This window comes from Scyliorhinus torazame, chromosome 11 (genome assembly GCF_047496885.1).
Source record: "Scyliorhinus torazame isolate Kashiwa2021f chromosome 11, sScyTor2.1, whole genome shotgun sequence".
Taxonomy (NCBI): domain Eukaryota; kingdom Metazoa; phylum Chordata; class Chondrichthyes; order Carcharhiniformes; family Scyliorhinidae; genus Scyliorhinus; species Scyliorhinus torazame.
The window spans coordinates 16,251,446-16,273,728 of record NC_092717.1 but is presented as its reverse complement, the minus strand read 5'-3'; the positions used below and the strand labels follow the sequence as shown (position 1 = coordinate 16,273,728).

The window sequence follows — 22,283 nt, the reverse complement described above, 5'->3', positions numbered from 1 at the left end:
ATATTGCATCATCTAAACAACAATCATTGCCAAATTAGTTAATAGGCAGTGACTGCTCATGCTGTAATATGCTCACAGTCATAAAGCTGTTCCAGCCATTATATATAGAGAGAGATCATAGTCCCATGACCAGTGTTGCTTTACGGGAAGCATCTTAAAAAACCACACGTAATGGAGGGACTATATTAAGTACACAGCATCAACCGCAAATCCTCCGTCACATGGTTCTACACATCACCCCCTATTGCAAAATTGCCTTCCATACCATACCAGTTTCTTCATTCAATCAAACATCAGATAGGCTGTAGATTATTTGAAACATTCTTCACACTAATCTAAGTCTCTGATATCTTAAATGTACATTGTAGTTTCATATTGAGAAATGCACCATGCTCCGCCCATTAAACTGTACTTGAAATGTAACACATATTAACAAAGACTCATTTGTGTTAATACAATATTCACCCTGGTTGTGTCCATTGGTAACTCACGTTAAAGAATGTAAGAAGCATGATTTTTTTTGTTAAAGTCCCTGACAGAAAAATGCAAACCCCAATTCTACCTCTTCATGACAGCACAGATATGGACGTGAACGCTGCCGGTTCAAACTCAATGTCTGGGCACCTCTATTCAATAGTCCATTGTTGCATAACCACAACGGCTCACCGAAAATCATTCGACGTGTCAAAATTGAATTTCACAACATCTCATATTGATGCAAGTTCTGAGTTGGCGTTTTTTTTTTTTAAAAGCGTCCTTTCCCCTCTGATGACTTGAACTGTTAACTACTTTCTTAAATATTTTATCTTATTGTACTGAGCAATTAATCACCAATTAATTCTACCGAATGATGAAATGCCCAGTTTGGGCACGGGGTTTACATTTGGCTTTCATTTATGCCCCTCGTGGCTATGAGACCATTTTAACATGCGTAGTTACCATTAGCAGGTAGATAGGAGAAGCGTTGACTTTGACTCCTCTTCCGTTTCCCATTGCAGACATAGAAATAAACTTGAATCGGGCTGGTAATGCGTTGGTTGCGATAGGGTGGAATTTCAACTATGAGTGAATTCTGCGGTAGAGGAAAGAAATGACATGGACTCACGCGGTACAGTATCAAATACAAAAAACGTTTCTGCACATTTTTTAATACAATTAATTTTTTTAAATGGTTGCAAGATGAAAACTCAATTGGTCTAACAGCCTGCAGATATGTTGAAGATATGTGGAAACACATCTTTAACCCTTCGCTGCACAAGCTGCAAACACACTTGGTTTACAAGGCCCTTGCTAGGCCTCTGTGAAATATGGACTTCACTCTTTTCCCCTTGAATTTTCTAAAGGTATTGATTTGTGCTGGGGCTCTACCCCACAAGTCGTGCTTAATGTCCAACCTCATCTTTCGAAATGTGCTAGCCTGGTCTGTGAACATTGCAAGTTGAACTTGGAGGTGGAGGTAATTGGGTGTATGGTTACTTGAGCACATATAAAGAGGCACTTACAGACACAGGGGGCGGGATTCTCTCAGCCCAGGCCGGGCCGGGCGCGAATCGCACAACGCCGCCTCGACGACGGTCCGCCGATTCTCCGGAGAGCGGAGAATCGGCACCATTGGCGCCGGCGTGGTCAGGGCGGCGCCGGTCGGGGGCCACTCTACGTGGTCCCCCCCGGCGATTCTCCGCCCACGATGGGCCAAGCGGCCATACAAAAAATCCGAGTCCCGCTGGCACCGTCCACGTGTGGTCTTACCCGGCGGGACCTTGCCGTGCATACATCCGGGGGGCAGCCTGGTGAGGAGGAGCGGGGGGGGGGGCGACCCCGGGGATGGCCTCCACTGTGGCCTGGCCCGCGATCGGGGCCTACCGATCGGCGGGCAGGCGTCTAGGGCTGGGGGCCTCTTTTGTTCCGCGCCGGCCCCTGTAGCCCTACGCCATGTTGCGTCATGGCCGGCGCGGAGAAGGGAGCACCGGTCCCACTGCACATGCGCGCGTTGGCGCCGGTCCCACTGTGCATGCGCAGACCCGCGGCTCCCATCTGACGCCGACATTGGCAGCTGGAGCAGCGTGGGTCGTTCCAGTGCTGTGCTGACCTCCTTTAGGTGTCAGAATTGCTGCTCCTGAGGGCGTTTAAGGCAGTGTCAACACTTAGGATCAGAGAATCCTGCCCAGGGTGTGAGTCAAGCTAGGAGGTCTATGCATGTAATGATCCACTCTGTGAATACATCTATACCAAGTCAAGATTGGCTCTGGTTTCTGTCTTCACTGACTGGCTATCAGGGGCATAACAAGTATCGGAGGCTCATCCTCTGTTCATCTGGCATCCATATTTGCAAGTTCGCCATCACTGATTGCACATCTTGTATTAGTTTGAAAGGGTTTATATAATTGAGTCGCTTGTTAGGGTACTGCAGAGGGAATCTGGATGTCAACCAAATTGCTGTGGGACAGGAGTCACATAAAGGCAAAGTTATGGGCCGGGATTCTCCGAGCCTCCGCCCCGAAATCGCGCTTGGCGTAGGGGGGGGGGAGAATGGGGCATCAGACCTGCGATCGGGTCCAACGCCTTCCCGCGATTCTGCGCGGACCAGAGAATCGCTGCCAGTCGCGCGAGCACAGTCAACGTGGCACCGGTCGGGGGCCATTGAAAGAGGCCCCCCATGCCGCTTCTCCGCCGGCAGATGGCCAAGTCCCCGCCGGCGTGGTTCTCTCATGGTTCCACCCGGCGGCACTCGGAGTGGCGGCTGCCACGGCCGTCCTGGAGGGAGGTAGGGGGGATCCGTCACCAGGGGGGTCCTGCAGGATGGCCAGGGTTCCGATCGGATCCACTGATCGGCGGGTACACGCGATCTGGTGGGGGGGGGGGGGGGGGGGGGGGGGGGGCTATATTCTCGGGGCCAGCTTGCTGTGTGGGTCCGCCATGTTGCACGGGGCCGCCGCCGCAGGCATGCGCGGACCCGCGGCCGTCCGCAGGGCCCCGTATCGGCAGCCGTAGTTGCACGGAGAACTCTGTTGCCCTGCTGGCCCCCTTCAGGTAAGTGAATCGCTGGGCTAAGGGACCCGTTGACGCTGGCGTGAAACACTCTGGTGTTTACGCCAGCGTCAACACATGGCCGCCATTTCGGAAACCCCGCCCATGGAAGGCAGTTTGCCAGTTGGGGTTTTACAAAACTCTGTTGTCTTCACGGCTATTTTTCTTAAAAGGTTTTAATTTCCAAATTCAAATTCTCCAACTGGTGAAATATAATCCCACATTCTTCAGGTTGTTTGCTAAGTAAGTTAACTGTACCCAATGCACATAAAATTTCCCCACCTAAAAGCAAAGACCAGGGAATGAATTGGGGACCCTCCTAGCTCACAAAACTCATACACTGCACTCTTAATAATTACAGGCATAAACACCAAAATTAACCAGTTGTATTAAACTTAGTGCACATTCAGCCAAGGGTGAAACGAAACAGCGCGTGGAATTTCATGTGTGTGGCAAGGGTAGAGGGGGGGGGGGATTAAATGCTACTCCACATGTGTTATAGATACTAAAGATAATCATTATTCTATCTGGCATTAAGTTAGACATTCTTCAATATTCTTCCATTTGTCGTCAAAAATAGCTTGTGACACTATGGTGCTAGAAATACATCAAGAACATAAATGAGACCCTTACTGATGCTTTAAACACAAGAATAGCACAGATGGCAATGAGGCTTCTTTTTATTGCAAATAACCTCCGAACATTAACTCTCCAATGTTGAAGCATTTCTGGAGCATATCTGAAGCTTCCAAAAATTTACCATTTGATTTTAATCACAATAAGATTCAAGAGATAGTTGGACAAAATTGCTTCCGTTACATGATTAACAAAAGCAATTTACGTTGCACTTTTAAGATTTAAATGTATGTAAATGATGTGGAATGTTGCACGTGAACCATGACTGTTCTTCAGAACTATTCTTAACAAGAGTCATGTTTGACTCGAAACATTGGGGGCGATTCCACACCCACGTTACACCCAGCGCACATCCCGATATGCCGGGTGAATAACGGGAGAGCTCCTAAAGGGGGTTCGCGCCAAGCACTGAACAGACCGCTGGGCATGAACCAGATTAGCATATTTAAACAAGTATTTAATAAGTATTTAAATATGCTTTGTTAGTTTAAAGCTGGAATCTCCCTGCTTCCGGGATTGTCTCCCCCACACTAACCCCCCCAAACAGTGCAGCTGAAGATGACCACTGGAGACCCGACGTGATGGCCACGCCAAGGGGCTCGGTGGTCATTGGAGCCCCTGGGCGGTCGGGGATATGGCGGGGCAGTATCCTGGCACTGTCCCCTGGTAATGGCAACATGACACTGCCAGGTTGCCAGGGGGCACTGCTAAGGGCTGGTGCCTAAAAGAGGGCAGGGCCATGAAGGGGCGAGCATGAAGGATGGCATAAAGAGGGGCATAATGGGGGGCATAAAGGGGGTACAAGTGGGGGCGTGAAAGGGGGAGCATTTGGCGACCCCATAGCGGGGGGGGGGGGATTGATGCCAACTAGAAGGCATTGGGGCCTGAAGGGAGACCCTTAAGGAAGGCCCCAATATCCCGATTCCAGCGATCCTTGGGCAGGGGAGGGGGTTGATGCCAGCAAGGATGGTGGGCAGGGGGCACTGAACCCCAGATCTATGCGATATTGGTGGGAGGTCCGCACTCTCACCTTGAGATTGGGGCACCCTTTAAAAATGGCACCCTGATCTCTGTATCGGCAGGTATCTGCCCTGGCTCCAAAAAAATGACTTAAGTGTGGAAGAATTGCAATGGGATTCACGCCAGAACAGCCGGTGCGATTCACACTGGAGTTCTTGCCCAAAATAACACTTTTAGGGCACAATTTTACGAATTGGGAATAAAGTTCCCGTAGCGTTGCTTGCATTGCTGAGAAACACATGGCTATACAACCACCCGTTTTGTACACTGAGGAGCTCCGCTCGCCGGAATTCCCCAATGTAGCGAAAGATCGGGACACCATTTTCAAATGGCATCCTGATTTCCAAGGTCACCGAAGCAACCCCCGACCCCTCCAGCCCGAACGCACTATGGGAACCCGAACGCACTGTGGGAAGGACCCCACTCACACCTCCACCCCCACCGCCCACACACACCCCCAACACAAACGCAGGGTGTCCCCGGCTCGATCATGCCCGTGAAAAAAATGCCAGCTTGACACCTTGGCAGTGTCAACCTTCCAGTACCCATGCCAGCTGTCAGTGCCACCAGGGCACCTTGGCAGTGTCAGGTTGGCACCCAGGTGGCACTGCCAGGCTGCCCAGGTGGCACCAGCAGAGCTAAGGTACCACCCTGCCCAAAGGACATGCAGCTGGGGGCTCCGATTCCCTCACGGAATCTCCCTCACTGGGAGACCCTCACGAGTGCCGTTCCGTCTGGTCCCCATTTGTGGAGACCCATACCGAACGGCACTCGCCAAGATAAATCCCAAAGCCTCAGGTACCTCGGGAATCTACGCATTTGAGGGAGACTACTGTCTCGCTCGAATATGCAGATTTGCCAAAAGGTGTTCCCGCCCAAAATGGACGGTATTTACATCGCAACGCCTCGCAAGATCGTGTTGGATCTCACGAGGTGTTGCGAGCCGGGTAGATCCCGGGAGCCGGGTCTCCCAGCTTTTATCAGCACTGCGGCGAGCTGCTTTTCGGGCACAGCAAGGCCATCGGATCGCACCCATAGCAATTTGGGGGGGAAATTCCGCCCATTAAGACTGTTTCTCTCTCCACCGACGCTGACAAACCTGCTGCGTATATCAAGCACTTTCGTTTTTTATTTCAGATTTCCAGCATCAGCAACATTTTGCTTTTATCCAAATTACTATTCTTTCTGCTGCCACGCCCCTTCAAAAATCCCCAATCTTTAAATCAAGCCCACTTGAGATTTAATTGCATATTAGTCCGCCCCTAATTTGATACTAAATTTCAATCTGATTGATTGAGTTTCATCCCCCACCTTCTGTCGCATTTAAAAAATATATATTTAGGGTACCCAATTCTTTTTATTTGCAAAAAAGGGTCAGTTTAGCATGGCCAATCCACCTAACCTGCACACCTTTGGGTTGTGGCGGTGAGATCCACGTAGATAAGGGGAGAATGCACAGACAGTGACCCGTGCTAACCACTGCACCACCGTGCCTCCAGACACCTATACTGCAGATGTATTTTCACATCAGTATAACCTTGCAAGGCTGCCATCTGATCAGGGCTAATTGATCTGGTGAAAGCTTAATATTGTTAAGTTGGTGTCAGCTATTGTGCACATTACTGTTTTAAATCCTTTTAATTATCCAGCATAGTTAGTGCCCGCAATTTGAAGTCAAGGTAGCAAGAATCAGATACAGTGCTCCCATGCTGTTGGAAGCTATTTACTTGTGGCTGCTGGACAATTACAAGTAGTTGCGTTGACAGATTGGCATCGGTCCCGAGCACACTAATTGTTCGGGAATGTTGTACTTGTAGACAGCAAGAGCTAAAATCAGGGGGGATGATTTTGACCGCGCTCTCTCTGCCAGTGAGAAACTAGGTGTGGGATCAAAATCCGGAGAGAACCGAAAAACGCAATTCTCTCTGGCGCGATTGGGTTTGTGAGTCCCCCCCCCCCCCCCCCCCCATCCCAGTGGCGTAGTGCAAATTGCACCTCGGGAGCTCGAGAACCTCATTTGAATACATCAGTATGCCATGAGCGAGAAGGATCTCCAGACCTACCCCCTTCACGGAATATTCACCGAGTGCCAACGTAACATCATATCGTCGTCTTTTACAACAGACTTAGCCAGGGGTGTGGCAGTCGAGAGCATCTCGTCCACTGGCATTTCAGTAAGTATAGTACCTGGGAGAGAGGGGGGGGGGGGGTGGCAAAGGGACATGCCGAGACAGTGCTCTAGCACTGCCTCTGGCATAGGTTCGGTCTGCCAGGCTAGCAACGCCAATCTGTGCCAGGGCATGGCCAGGGCTTGACCCTACTGGGAGCCCTGTGGGAAGGATGGAGGGGGGGGGGGCTGCGGAATGGACGTTGAGGGGGAGGGGGGATGCTGACGATGAATGATGAGCTTGGGGTTGGGAGAGCCGCCAAGACCTCCATGATGTGGCCGGGGGGTCGTTTGACTGCGACGGCCATTACGGCGCCCTTACAGCCAGTTCCCAGCTCTAAGAATCCTCACCTAGCCAGAGTGGCACCGTGAACCAGGCCCACTCACTTTCTTTTAGGCAAACAGGCTCATCATTCCGTGAGAAATCCCGCCGATGGAATCAGTGCGATTCACACCGTCTTTCTCACCGAAACTGACACTTTGCCATTTTTTGGTAAGATTCCACCCAGGGTGTCTCTTTTCAACTCTGCTGATGATGCAGTTAATAACTGGACACTTTCCTAGTGCCTGTCGCCTTTAGCAATCTTAGCAGGTGCACAGAGTCTGGCGCTAATTTAAAAAACCTGAACCCGTAACCCCTGTCCCTAACCCTAACTTTCAAGATTCCCAAATCAACTCCTTCATAGAATTTGCAGTACAGAAGGAGGCCATTCGGCCCATCGAGTCTGCACCCGGCCCTTGGAAAGAGCACCCTACCTAAACCCACACCTCCACCTTATCCCCGTAACCCCATCTAACCTTTTTTGGACACTGGGGCAATTTAGCATGGCCAATCCACCTAACCTGCACATCTTTGGACTGTGGGAGGAAACCGGAGCACCCGGAGGAAACCCACGCAGAGACGGGGAGAACGTGCAGACTCCGCACAGAGTCACCCAAGCCGGGAATCGAACCTGGGACCCTGGAGCTGTGAAGCAGCTGTGCTAACCACTGTGCTACCCTTACCATAATCATTTAGCATCTCAGTCCATAGTTAGACAGTTTTGGCCAGATTCCTTAATGGTCTATTAGTTTGGAATTAGATGTGTGCAAACTTCCTGTTTTATAGTGATGACTTGTTTAATATAGTTTTAAAAATGAACAGAACAAAACCTCTTGTGTTGCAATAATCCATCCCCATGCTTCATAATGTAACACACGCATTGGGAGCATAAACAATTGATTGGGTAAACTTACAGGCTTAAAGAATTCCTTGTCAGTTTTTGCTTCAGTCTCCCACACATGATGCCCATCTGGGAAAAAAAACAATGGGATGTTGGTGAGCTTATCTTCATTTAATTGTATATCCAAGTGTGTCTTCATGGATAGAATAGTAGCGATTAAAGGTTTTGCAACTTCCCATGCATTATACATCAAGATTATAGATCTATTTTTTTTGTATGGCCATCAGAATAAATCTTTCATCTCACGCTGTTAAAAATTGCATTCCCCAATGAGCAACTTTCCCTCCTAAATTTAATTGGCTTTATTCCAAATATACAATGCCTCTTAAATATCCCCACCTTCTCTGGTCTTGGTACGACCTTAGCGTAACACTCACACTCGATAGCTCCTACTCGCAAATAATCTTGATTTATTTTAAAAACAAAATAATCATATTGTTCTAAACTTGCATTGCAAGAGTGGACGACTGGGGATGACCACTTCCTCTGGTCCCGTAATCAGAACTTCAAGAGCCCTGTTCTCGTCAGAAATAAAAGTGGCTTGTTCTGCAGAGGCAGAGTTGTTCCTTGATTAAATTCCCAAGCCACAAGACTGCTATAACTGCCTTATTACACAGAACATTGCAAAAGATATGCATCGAAGTATTGTTTATTTTGCCTTTTGTAAAAATAAATTGATTCATTATTTTCTTCCGTTCGAGAATTTGAGTGAATTGCAGACTCTGAGTTCGGCTATGGCAACGAGACAATTAAGCTCTTCCTGGGAGTAATTGTTTGTGGATGAAGGCTTTCAAATGGGGTCCATTAAGTTATTAATGCAATACAATGGTATCCTAATTGTGCATAATTAATTGTTTATGTGATGCTTATATAAGCGGAAGTCCCTATTTGAGTCCATATATGTTTTTCAGCTTGTGCAGTAATCACCGTGGTGGCTAAATGGAGGTCTCTGAGCCCGCCGCTGAATTTTGTCAGGGGGCAGTCTTCAATGATGTGAGTCAGTGATTTGGGGGCACCGCAGTTGTTGTTTGGGTTCCCTGCAAAGCCCTACTCGTGCCAATTAGCTGCACAAAGGCCTTGGCCCATTATAGAAACGGTTGAGGAGTGCCTCCCGTTGAAGCTAGGTGGGCGGGCTGTGGGATCTGTGATGAGGAGGTGGTTTTCAATGGCGACTTGTTGGTTCCATTCCTGCTGCCACAGGGCCTCCGCTGTTATTCCTTGGCACGGCGGTCTTACCCTGTCAGGCTGGAGTGATGGGAGGCCAGCAGCAGGTGGATTGGTAAGGTCTTTATGCAGCGGCAGGCTAGGGATGATCTAAACCTTCTCCAGTGGCCTCCTTGTTATAGTCTGCCTCCTGATGAGGGGGCGGGATGTTGCTCAGGACTGGGAGCCAGGAGAGTTGAGCTGAATGGAGCATGCCCGAGATGATGGGCATTGTTGTGTTGAGCTGGGTATCTGCAAAGCTGAGTCCATATGAAGTCCAGAGACGTAAAAGTTAATGCTAATACTTCAGCTGTTAACCTTCCTCAGGGACACCAAAGCTGACACCTGCCAAATTAAATTTTCTCTCCTCTGGTCGGAAATTTCTTGGGATGCCCAATGTGAATGGCCCCTGTCCCACTAAAAGAGTGGAGTAGCAGGCTGAACATGATGGAATCCTGAGGCCTCAATGGTTGGAGCATGCCCACTGATACCAGCTGCGGAATGGGCTAACTGGGAGAGGGTGGGGTGCTGTAAGGACATAACAAAATGGGAGCTGGGTAAAGCCATTTGGCCCCCTTGAGCATACTGCCCCATTTCCAAAACATCATGATTGATCTCCAGACGCAACTCCACCTCCTTCCAATATACTCATACTTCTGAATTCCTAAAAATGTCAACCTCTGCCTTGAATATACTCAACAACTGATTATCTACAGCTCCCTGGGGTAGAGAATTCCAAAGTCTCGCAAGCCTTTGAGTGAAGAAATGTCTCCTCAATTCAGTCCTAAATGGCCAACTCCTCAGACTGAGACAATGAATCAGTGTTCTCTACTTTCCAAGGGGAAACATTTTCTACCCTGTTAAACCTCTTAAGAATGTTACACGTTTCAATTGGATCATCTCTCTTTAGAGAATATGGACTTAGTCTACTCGGTCTCTTCTCAAAGGACAATTAGCTCATCCCAGGTATCAGCCTAGTTAGTGCACTCCCTCTGATGCAAGTATTTCTTTCATTAGGTAAAGAGACCAAAACTGCACACACTATTCGGGGGCCAGAATAAGATGCCCCACTACCCCTTCCCCCTCAGGGTGGGGTTTGAGGTGGGGGGAGGGGTATGTAAAATTGCATGGATGGGATTCCCGCTGGGATCCCACCCATCCTGACCTGGACACAATTTCACGGAAAGCCCACCCAGGTCCCTATTAATGATCACTTAAGGGTCACTTAATTGCCTTTTCCCACCCAGCCTCAATATTGAGGCTGGCGGGCATCCAATAAGTGAGGGTGGGAAACAGAAAAAGGTTCTCAACATTGATCTCAGGCAGGAGGGGCGGAACGGAGGGACTGTTCTATAGGCAGGTCCCTTCAGTGTTGGAGCATCCTCCCGTCACAGATTGGAGGCCTCTGCGCCCTCCCCCCCCCCCCCCCCCCCCCTCCCCAAGCACCCTGTCCCACTGCCCCAGGCTAACTCCCAACAGCAAAATCACCTCCCTCGCAACCCCCAGGGCATCCAGTGTCTTCTCCTCCCCGGGACCTCTGGTACTTCCAATCACTACGGTTCCCGGGCTTACGAGAGGTACTGTGCTGCCGTACCTCTTCCGGCCACTGCAGTGCCGTGCTGGCCAATCTTCTATCTGATTAGCTGACAGCAATCCACGGCGGGACTTCCTTCCAAGTGCGGACGAAAGGCCCGCCAGCTGCCAATCAACGCTCATCAGATCGCCAAATGGCAGCAGGCCTGTTGGAGTTGGGAGGGATGCAATCCATACCAACTCTGATGACGGGTGCCGAGCGCTCGTCATCCTAAAAGTTCCGGCCTCCGTGTAGCCTCACTAATGACCTTCACAATTGTAGTAAGACTCCTTTACTCTTGTATATCAATGTTTTGTAACAAAGGCTAAATACCATTTACCTTCCTAATTTCTCACTGTACCTGCATGTTAACTTTCTGCTCAATGGACAAGGACACCCAAGTCACTCAGATGGCAAATGTATCGCGTTTCTCACTATTCAGTGTTTCTCAGTGGGATAATTTCAAGCCATCAGAAAACACCCATAAATGCTTCTGCTGGCTCAAGCTACAAGTAAATTTCCAGCTGATTTCTACAAAGGGACCACGGGCCTCCAGCCACCGATCGCTGGATCCAACCCCACCTCACCAGCAGGTTGGCGAGGTGGGCACTTGTGCCATGTTTCCAGTTCAGCAGCACTAACCAAATGAGACCAGCCCACCGGAAACAGTGGATTCAATTTGCATACAGTAAGATCCCACAGTTAGCAATGAGGCAATGACCAGATAATACGTTTTTGTGCTGTTGGTTGAGGGATAAATACTGGTCAGGGCTTGGGGACAAAGCCTCTTCTCTTTGGGATCTACAAAACAGCCCTGCATGATTGGCATCCCTTCCACAAACATTCACTCCCTCCACCAATGCCGAACAGTGGCAGCCGTGTGCACCATCTACAAGATGCACCGCAGGAACTCGCCGAGGCTCCTTCGGCAGCAACCTTCCAAACCCACGACCACTGCCATCTAAAAGGACAAGAGCAGCAGATGCATGGAACATCATCACCTGGACGTCCCTCTCCAAGTCACTCACCATCCAGACTTTGAAATATATCGCCGTTCCTTCACTGTCACTGGGACTTCCTCCCTAACAGCACTGTGGATGTACCTACAGCACATGGACTACACCTGAGCGGCTGCAGCAGTTCAATAAGGCATCTCACCACTACAAAGTTCTGGGGATAATTTCCAACTTGGGTGTATGAGGTGGTTGCCTGTAGTGCCCGGCACGGTGAGCAGGAGATCCAATGTTGTTGGGACTCATTTGTATTGAACTAGCCGGATGCCAATGTTAATCTTGCTCCATCGAGGCAGGTCCTCATTTGCAAGGGTCAGAAATCCAGCAGGGTGACCTCAAGCCCCTCACAGATGCAATGGTGGTTATAGAAAGTGGATTGTCCAAAGCAGCCCACGGCTGCTGATGTTGTCATCTCCCAATGCCCCCCCACACCCGATTATTCAATGCAGATGTGAATGTGCTTGCAGAACAGGAAAGCAACCGGAAAGAGATCTTCTGCACCTCTGATTAGCAGCGAGTGTCGTGCCAAGTCAGTCAGTGACAATATGGAGTACTGGCCGGTCAACTCAATGTTGTACCGAGGATTGGGCTGTGCTGCATCTTGCAAGGAAAACTGGCAAACTGCAGAAGCAAGAATACAGGAACAGGAGGAGATGCCCCTGTATTACAAACGCAGAGCTACAGAGGAATTGGCCATTGGTACTGATGAGGAGGAGAGGGTATGCTGCAGAAATGCATGTATATATAAACCACACATATACACACACATAAACACAGACAAAAACCTGCTGCTGCAATACGCTCCCCACTCATCTGCTACTATTTAACCTTGTCATTGCACAGTTACACTTATATTTCTAAGTCGTTCAGATAACTTGAGCCCTTCAAGAGCAGAGTTTGCAGGGGGTAAATCCTCCTGAAGATAACCTGTCATTGTTCATTCCCTTCCAGGCGCTCGAGATCAGCCCTCTGTGTGTGGCCATTTAATTTGAACTGGCCAGGAGCCAATGCTAATCTTGCTCCTTTGTAGGCAGCATGCCAATTGGCAGGGTGCGAAATCTGGCAGAGTCAGCGCCACTTAATGCAGCCGGAAGGCCCTCAAAAGGGGTGGTGCACTTGGCAATCATGGTCAGACAGCATTAGTGAGACACAGGGATTGGCAGTGGGCACCTCGCTGAGCAACAACTGGCCAGGAGCAAGAGCAGCTGGAAAGGCCAAGAGGGGGAAACGCTCCCATCCAGAAGGCCGGTCCATATGGTGGCCCTGCTGAGGAGAAGAGCACAGATGCAGAAGGTAGGGGACTCAAGCCTTTAAAAGAAAAGTACTTCCTTCGCAGCAGCAGTGCCTGCCTGGGAGTGACAATATAGAGTACTAGCCGGCCAACTCAATGTTGTACCTAGGACTGGGCTGTGCTGCATCTTGCAAGGGAAACTGGCAATACTCTGAACTGTCTGCCTGGGAGCTTCTGCAACAGGCCTTAGAGTATGGAACAATTCATTACCAACTCATGTGGAGTCTCGGTGCATGGAATCAGCACACCACTTTCAACCATGGAACGTGTGGACACCTCGGGGGACACAACAGCTGGCACCCATTTGAGAGGACTTCTTGGCACCAGTTGTCACATTTTCAGATTGGCTAAGGGAAAAAGTGGTCGAAGGTTTCGCTCTTGCAAACGTGGGATCAGACAGACGGTCAATGCAAGAATGAATTGCAGACTAATTGATGCTATTGACATCCACTGTGGCAGCCTTAAAGGAGCCGGAAATGAGGAACCTCAGGGATGTCATTGTCTTAATTGCAACCTGCAGTGCTCCGTCATCTGTGGCAACGGATTGCAGGTCTTCCCGCACAAAGGAAGGAACAAAACTCATACAGTTCCCAGAGAAGCAAAGCGTCCTCATGCACTGCTCCTCAAGGAACTGTGGGAATGTTGCCCGGAGACCAGCATGGTAGCACAGTGGTTAGCACTGTTGCTTCACAGCTCCAGGGTCCTAGGTTTGATTCCCGGCTTGGGCCACTGTCTGTGCGGAGTCTGCACGTTCTCCCCGTGTCTGGTGGGTTTCCTCCCACAGTCCAAAGATGTGCAGGTTAGGTGGATTGGCCATGCTAAATTACCCTTAGTGCCACGGAGCCAGGCTGGCAGTGCCATGGTGTCCAGGTGGCATCAGGGGTGCCAGGGTACCACCCTGCCAAGGGCCTGACCACCTATGGGCCCCCAATCGCCTGGGAGACCCTTCCAAGTGCCAGTACACCTGGTTCTCCTTTGGGGAAACCGATGCTAAACGGCGTCGGCTCAGCGTCTTTGAGGCGAGGCCGTTTGAATCATAGAATTTACAGTGCAGAAGGAGGCCATTCAGCCCATCGGGTCTGCACCAGCCCTTTTGGAAAGAGCGCCATACCTAAGCCCACACTCCCACCCTATACCCATAATCCAGTAACCCCACCCAACCTTTTTGGACACTAAGGGCAATTTAGCGTGGCCAATCCACATAACCTGTACATCTTTGGACTGTGGGAGGAAACCGGAGCACCCGGAGGAAACCCACGCAGGCACGGGGAGAACATGCAGACTCCGCACAAACAGTGACCCGGGAATCAAAGCTGGGACCCTGCAGCTGTGAAGCAACTGTGCTAACCGCTGTGCTACCGTGCCGCCCTCAGGGCATTCCTATTCAAAGCACAGGGCCTCGTGTCTTTTACAGAATATCTTAGTGATGCGGAGCAGTGCCTTAGTTGCAGAATAATACACACAGTGTTGCATGCAACTGTGCTAACCACTGTGCTACTGTGCTGTTCATGAGGCCACTCCTATGTTAGTATTGCATATCCTAAATTCGATATTCAGGGAGGGCAACATATACCATCACACGGAGAAGTGTCAGAGCGGAGCGCTGGACAGTCTTGCTCTCAGCACGTGTGTGACTCTGAATTGTCTGATGGAATATAAACGTTTTGCACAGTATTTTGGTTAGCTGAGAGTTATTCCGTGCAGTGGGCCAGGGCCTGTGCTTGCCATCAGCAAAGGAACGGATGGCATTGATAAAACTTCTCAAAGTTTAAGCAGCTGAAGGTTTTCTGTGAGAATATGAACAACATCCGAATTAGGAGTAGGCCATTCGGCCCCTCGAGCCAGCTCTGCTCCACAGGATTACCTCCTGTAACACTGTACTGGGGAAGTAACAGACAGGCACTTCAGTGTTACGCCTTTTACATGAACTTATTTTCAAAATTTCTGGTCTGTAAATCATATTCATATAATGACTAATTTGCAGCAATAAATTGTGGAAAATAAACTATTTTGATGCCGGACATACACTGGGTGGGATTCTCCGTTTCCCAGCCGTATGTTTCTCGGCCGCGCGCCATTTGGTGGTAGCGGGATTCTTTTTTTAAAAATTCGTTCTTGGAATGTGGGCATCGCTGGGCTGGGCCAGCATTTGTTGCCCATCTCTAATTGCCCCTGAACTGAGTGGCTTGCTCGGCCATTTCAGAGGGGCGCAGTTAAGAGTCAACCACATTGCTGTGTGGGTCTGGAGTCACAGGTAGGCCAGACCAGGTAAGGATGGCAGATTTCCTTTCCTGAAGGACATGAGTCAACCAGGTGGGATTTTAACGACGATCGACAACGGTTTTGTGGTCATCGTTAGACTTTCAATTCCAGATTTTTATTGAATTCAAATTTCACCATCTCCCATGGTGGGATTGGAACCTGGGACCACAGAGCATTATCCTGGGTGTCTGGATTACTTGTCTAGTGATGGTACCACCGCCTCCCCCCGTTGCTTGTGAATGGGATTTCACATTTTAACCACCCTACGCCGCCGGGAAACCTGTGGGAGGGAAATTCTGGCCATTGTTTTTGGATTCATGGCGTGTGTACATTATACAGCCACTTGTTCATCAATCATTGAGAAAAAATAATAATTTGCTCTTCTCTAGCTCCCCAATATAACATAAAATCTATGTTGCGTTGTTAATGTTCTTGCATTACTATCGAAACACTGGAACAACTCAGTCCTTTATCGATAGGAGTAAAACTTTGTTAAACTTGAAGTTGGTAGGTGCACCGATAAATAATTTGTTACTGGATTAAGCTAAAAGAACGCAAGTTTGAGAGTAATCGTTATAAAACAGTAATGCACGGGATGAGAGCTCTGGTATGCACTAATAAGAGAGCATTCCCAATTATACTTACGTCTAATTATCGAATTAAGTGCATCGCTATCTCTTTCCTTTATACCCTGCTAAATGTCATATTACCATGATGGATTGGGAAATTCAGCCCAATGACAACTACATACCGCACTCCAAACATCATCATTATGGCTGGTGTTAGGTTATTATAATTCATGCTGTATTTAACAGCATCCTCAAGTATTCATGTGCTTTTCATGAATGTGTTCAGGCTCGCAGATGAACTAAACCATCTCCTTAGGTTTACTTATGTTTCGTTTCTCAAAGTTTCTTCTCTCCAGGCGTGTCTTTTCTCATGTGGCAATAGTGCCTAGGGGCATGTGGAACTGCGAACAACATATGAACATAGGAGCAGGGTAGGCCATTCGGCCCCCTCGAGCCTGTTCGGCTCCATATGCTGTCCATTGGGTGCTGCAATTGTACATTGGATGGATATGAGAGTATTCCTACTTGATTCTCCCTCACATTTTCCATTCTTCCCAGTTTAAAAGTGCCTTGCCTCTGCTTTCCATCAGGAATTCTATGCAGGGAATAATGCGGGGAATAATGGGTAAGAACTCGTGTCACGTGTGTGGTAATTCACGCATTATTTAGTCTACCCATTTAGTCATGATGCTCGTCAAAAGTGCCAGCCTTGCCAACCACACCATGTCTCAGTAATTATTTCTTTTTAAAATTGCAGGACACGTTTGCACCCATGTTTTAGGGGGAGATGATTTCCTCTTGAAAATTGAGAGTTTAAGTGGCGAGTTAAAATAGCCAACGTTTCAATGGCACACCAGGACATGTATGCGGCCATCTGCTACCTTCAGTGGTAATTTTCAGGCTAGTGTTCTATTGAAGGGACGTCAAACTAAATATTTCCGTCTTCTCGGTTCCAGATCATTCCTTTGGTATGCGGGTTGAGGTTGTGTGGGTGTGGGGGGTGCGGGGGGGGGGGGGGGGGGTGCGCGGAGCGCTTGGAGAATGAATGAGGAAGGATGACCTATTCTGATCCAGTTACTTCAATGGTCAAATAAAGCCAGCAGTGGCCAGGTTTTGCCACAGTGAATCACACTCGAAAACGCGGATTCATTCGGCCCCTTTGAGTGGGATGATGGTGTCCTTATGTTCAAGTATGTTTGACCCGACTGCAAGGGATCAAGTGTACGCGTTTATGGAGATTCAATCGATTAAAAAGTTTGAAGAACTCCGCTGAAGATTTTGAGAATGCTCACTTGATATTCACCCGTATCGTTACTGACTGCTCAATTCAAAACAAAATAGTTGGGCGGTGCGCAAAGTGTCAGCCGTTCAGACGCAGCCTGTCGCTTGCAACAAAAGTGCTGTCAAGTTTTGTTTCGGGCTGAAGTTCTTCATTACCCAATGATATGATTAAATGGTCAGGGAAAGCATTCGTACCAACATATGTGAAAAGGTTCATTAGCAAATTCAGTGGAAAATTAGGAATATTTTCCTGTACTTTCCTACACTTTGTTGGCAGGTTTGAGGGGAGAGTGGAAAACATTTAGACATTTTTTGGCCGTCAAACATGAAGAGCATTTTTATTTCTGTACCGTTTAAATATATTACTCAACAAAATAAAATGATACAGGTTCCTGTTCCATGATGCATATTTCACAGACAATTTAACCTCAAATACTATATTGAAGTCTGCTTTAAAACAGTGAGTTGTATAGATAATTAAAGCTTTTACTTTTAAACTCAGCAGAGAGGAAAATTCAGCTGCAGCAAGTACATTTTTGTGCAGAAATGCAAATGGGGGTTCCTCCTCCGTCAAAGTGCATCTAAATGTGCAATCAGTTCGAAATACCACTGAGCTGATGTGGTGTACCCAAAAAGAATATCAGAGGATGTCCTTGGGTGGCCATCCTTCACTTAAAAGGTCAAATGACAATAATTTCTTCAAATTCAGAGTGATGGCAGAGCTGTACACGGGCCTGTAGGAAATTCAGACAACGAAGCCAACAGAAGTGAGAAAAATATTTACTGGTGGCTGCAGATCTATCCATGCACTTTCTCCAGTGCGATCTACCCACAGAGGTTAAGTCCACAATCTATCCGGGAAGTACGCAAAGTAGATGTTTGGCATCTCTGCATAATTTCCGATGATGGAACAGTGGACACAGCTGCTGTAGCGGAAATAGTTATCCGAATTGTTGAGCGATTTCAGCCCCCACTCCCCCAACACACTTACAATTCCTGGAGACATGTGGTTTTTTTTGTTTTAAAGTCAAGACACATGGCTAAAAACAAAAGCTGAGCGACTACTTTGAAAGACACTGCCCCCCCCCCCCCCCCCCCCGCCCCCGCCCCACTCTCCCTCCCCGCACACAGAGGTTACCCTTCCTCTATTTTCAAAACTAGGGACCACTGCCAAATTTGAGTGGGATTTGTGACCACTAATGGGGAGTCCTGGCCAGTCCTGGGTGGCACGGTAGCACCGTAGTTAGCACTGTTGCTTCACACGCCAGAGTCTAGGTTCGATTCCCGGCTCGGGTCAATGTCTGTGCGGAGTCTGCACACTCTCCCCCTGTCTGCGTGGGTTTCCTCCGGGTGCTCCGGTTTCCTCCCACAAGTCCCGAAAGATGTGCTGTTAGGGAATTTGGACATTCTGAATTCTCCCTCCGTGTACCCGAACAGGCGCCGGAATGTGGCGACTAGGGGATTTTCACAGTAACTTCATTGCAGTGTTAATGTGAGCCGGCTTGTGACAATAAAGATTATTATGAGAGGGACTTCCGGGTGCGGCGATGACCAGCTAAGTCGCACGTTTCGGCAGCTCCCGGTGGAACGGACTTTTGGGCTCTTAATAATTTTAACGGCTAGAAGCACTGTGCGGTAAACCAGAAGGGAATCCCCCCTGGATACAGATGGAAAAAGGAGGGGAAAGTGACCAGATTGCAGTGGATCCTTTGGAGCAGCGGCAAGGAAGGCAAGCAAGAACCAAGATGGCGTCGGAAGATGGCAGTTTAACATGGGGCCCTGAACAACAAGAGTTTTTGAAATGTTGCGTGGAAGAACTTAAAAAGGAAATGAAGTAGGAGCTGTTGGCCCCGATATTACAGGCGATCGAAGGGCTAAAGGATGAGCAAACGACCCAGGAGCGGGAGCTTCGGGTCGTGAAGGCAAAGGCTGCCGAGAACGAGGACGATATACAGGGCCTGGTGGTGAAGACGGAAATGCATGAGGCACACCATAAACGATGTGTGGAAAGACTGGAGGTGCTGGAGAATAACGCGAGGAGGAATAATTTAAGGATTTTTGGTCTTCCTGAAGGTGCAGAAGGAGCGGACGTCGGGGCATATGTGAGCACGATGCTGCACTCGTTATTGGGAGCGGAGGCCCCGGCGGGTCCGCTGGAGGTGGAGGGAGCATACCGAGTGATGGCGCGAGGACCGAGAGCAGGAGAAATTCCTACAGCCATAGTGGTGAGATTCCTCCGTTTTAAGGACAGAGAAATGGTCCTTAGATGGGCAAAGAAAACTCGGAGCAGTAGGTGGGAGAACGCGGTGATCCGCGTATATCAAGACTGGAGTGCGGAGGTGGCGAGAAGGAGGGCGAGCTTTAATCGGGCCAAGGCGGTGCTTCACAAAAAGAAGATAAAATTTGGAATGCTGCAACCGGCAAGACTGTGGGTCACATATCAAGGGAGGCACCACTACTTTGAGACGGCGGATGAGGCGTGGACTTTTATTGTGGAAGAAAAATTGGAATAAGCGGGTTATTTAAAAAAAAAAGAACGTTTGAAACAAAGTGGTGGGGCGAGTATGGGGGGGCGAAGAGGGGGGAAAAAGGGGGGGAAAGATGAGTTTTATGTTATTAATCCTGCGATGCGGTAACTTTTCTCTCTTCCACAGGTGGTGGTGGAGGGAGGAAGGGAGGTGGAGGAGATGGGGCATTGGCCATGGGGGGCGGGGCCAAAAGGGAAGCGCGGGCTTTGTTCCCGCGCTATGATAATCATGGCGGGAATAGGGAAGCAGGAAGGAGGGGGCGTCGCGCGGTGCGAGCCGAGGTCACGGGGGGAAGCCGAGGTCGGCCAGAGTTTGCTGACTTCTGGGAGCAACGTGGGGGGTGTAACTACGCTAGTGGGGGATCTAGCGGGGGGGGGGGGGGGAGGGGGGAGTTACTGGGTTGCTGCTGCTGGGGAGAGGGGGGAGCCGGAATGGGGTGGGGTGGGCGGGGGGGCACCGCCTGGGGGGGGGACACAGCTGCGTGGGAACCGGGTGAGGAGCTGGAAAAAGGGGATGGCTAATCGACAAGGGGGGGGGGGGGGTAAAAAGCCCCCCAACCCGGCTGATCACGTGGAATGTGAGAGGGCTGAACGGGCCGATAAAGAGGGCACGAGTACTCGCACACCTTAAGAAACTTAAGGCAGACGTGGTTATGTTACAGGAGACGCACTTGAAACTCATAGACCAGGTTAGACTACGCAAAGGATGGGTGGGGCAGCTGTTTCATTCGGGGCTAGATGCGAAAAACAGGGGGGTGGCTATACTAGTGGGGAAGCGAGTAATGTTTGAGGCAAAGACCACAGTGGCGGATAGCGGGGGCAGATACGTGATGGTGAGTGGAAAATTACAGGGGGAGGCGGTGGTCTTGGTAAACGTATATGCCCCGAACTGGGATGATGCCAATTTTATGAGGCGCATGCTAGGAGGCATCCCGGACCTAGGGGTGGGAAAGTTGGTAATGGGGGGAGATTTTAATACGGTGCTGGAACCAGGGCTGGACAGGTCGAGGTCCAGGACTGGAAGGAGGCCGGCTGCAGCCAAGGTGCTTAAAGATTTTATGGAGCAGCTGGGAGGAGTAGACCCGTGGAGATTTAGCAGACCTAGGAGTAAGGGGTTTTCGTTTTTCTCCTATGTCCACAAAGTTTATTCGCGAATCGACTTTTTTGTTTTGGGAAGGGCGTTGATCCCGAAGGTGAGGGGGACGGAGTATACGGCTATAGCCATTTCGGATCACGCTCCACATTGGGTAGACTTGGAGATAGGGGAGGAAACAGAAGGGCGTCCACCCTGGAGAATGGACATGGGACTAATGGCAGATGAGGGGGTGTGTCTAAGGGTGAGGGGGTGCATTGAAAAATACTTGGAACTCAATGATAATGGGGAGGTCCAGGTGGGAGTGGTCTGGGAGGCGCTGATAGCAGTGGTTAGAGGGGAGCTGATATCAATAAGGGCACATAAAGGAAAGCAGGAGAGTAGGGAATGGAAGAATGCAAGAACTTCTGAGGGTGGACAGGCAATATGCGGAGGCACCGGAGGAGGGACTGTACAGGGAAAGGCAAGGGTTACACGTAGAATTTGATTTGCTGACAACGGGTACTGCAGAGGCACAGTGGAGGAAGGCACAGGGTGTACAGTATGAGTATGGGGAGAAGGCGAGCAGGTTGCTGGCCCATCAATTGAGGAAAAGGAGAGCAGCGAGGGAAATGGGGGAGTGAGGGATGAGGAAGGAGAGATAGAGCAGGGAGCGGAGAGAGTGAATGGAGTGTTCAAGGCATTCTATAAAAGATTATACGAAGCTCAGCCCCCGGATGGGAAGGAGAGAATGATGTGCTTCCTGGACCGGCTGGAATTTCCTAAGGTGGAGGAGCAGGAGATGGTGGGACTGGGAGCACAGATCGAAATAGAGGAAGTAGTGAAAGGAATTAGGAGTATGCAGGCGGGGAAGGCTCCGGGACCGGATGGATTTCCAGTTGAATTTTATAGGAAATATGTGGACTTGCTTGCCCCGCTACTGATGAGAACCTTTAATGAGGCGAAGGAAAGGGGACAGCTGCCCCCGACTATGTCAGAGGCAACGATATCGCTTCTCCTAAAGAAGGAAAAAGACCCGCTGAAATGCGGGTCCTATAGACCTATTTCCCTCCTAAATGTAAACGCTAAGATTCTGGCCAAGGTAATGGCAATGAGGATAGAGGATTGTGTCCCGGGGGTAGTCCATGAGGACCAAACTGGGTTTGTGAAGGGGAGACAGCTGAATACGAATATACTGAGGCTGCTAGGGGTAATGATGATGCCCCCACCAGAGGGGGAAGCGGAGATAGTGGTGGCGATGGATGCCGAGAAAGCATTTGATAGAGTGGAGTGGGATTATTTGTGGGAGGTGTTGAGGAGATTTGGCTTTGGAGATGAGTATATTAGATGGGTACAGCTGCTGTATAGGGCCCCGATGGTGAGCGTGGTCACGAATGGACGGGGGTCTGCGTATTTTCG

At 49.4% G+C, this 22,283-nt stretch overlaps 1 protein-coding gene across 2 annotated transcripts in view; it reads right to left on the bottom strand.

Moving 5' to 3' along the window:
• nfatc1 (nuclear factor of activated T cells 1) overlaps positions 1-22,283 on the bottom strand; it is a 298,878-nt gene that overhangs the window by 181,757 nt on the left and 94,838 nt on the right. For both annotated transcript variants that reach the window (XM_072466983.1, XM_072466984.1), the window contains exons 7-8: positions 8,087-8,142; positions 940-1,072 (exon numbers count right to left, since the gene is read on the bottom strand). In XM_072466983.1, the coding sequence (XP_072323084.1) occupies positions 940-1,072; positions 8,087-8,142 (189 nt within the window). The remainder of the gene's footprint in view (positions 1-939; positions 1,073-8,086; positions 8,143-22,283) is intronic.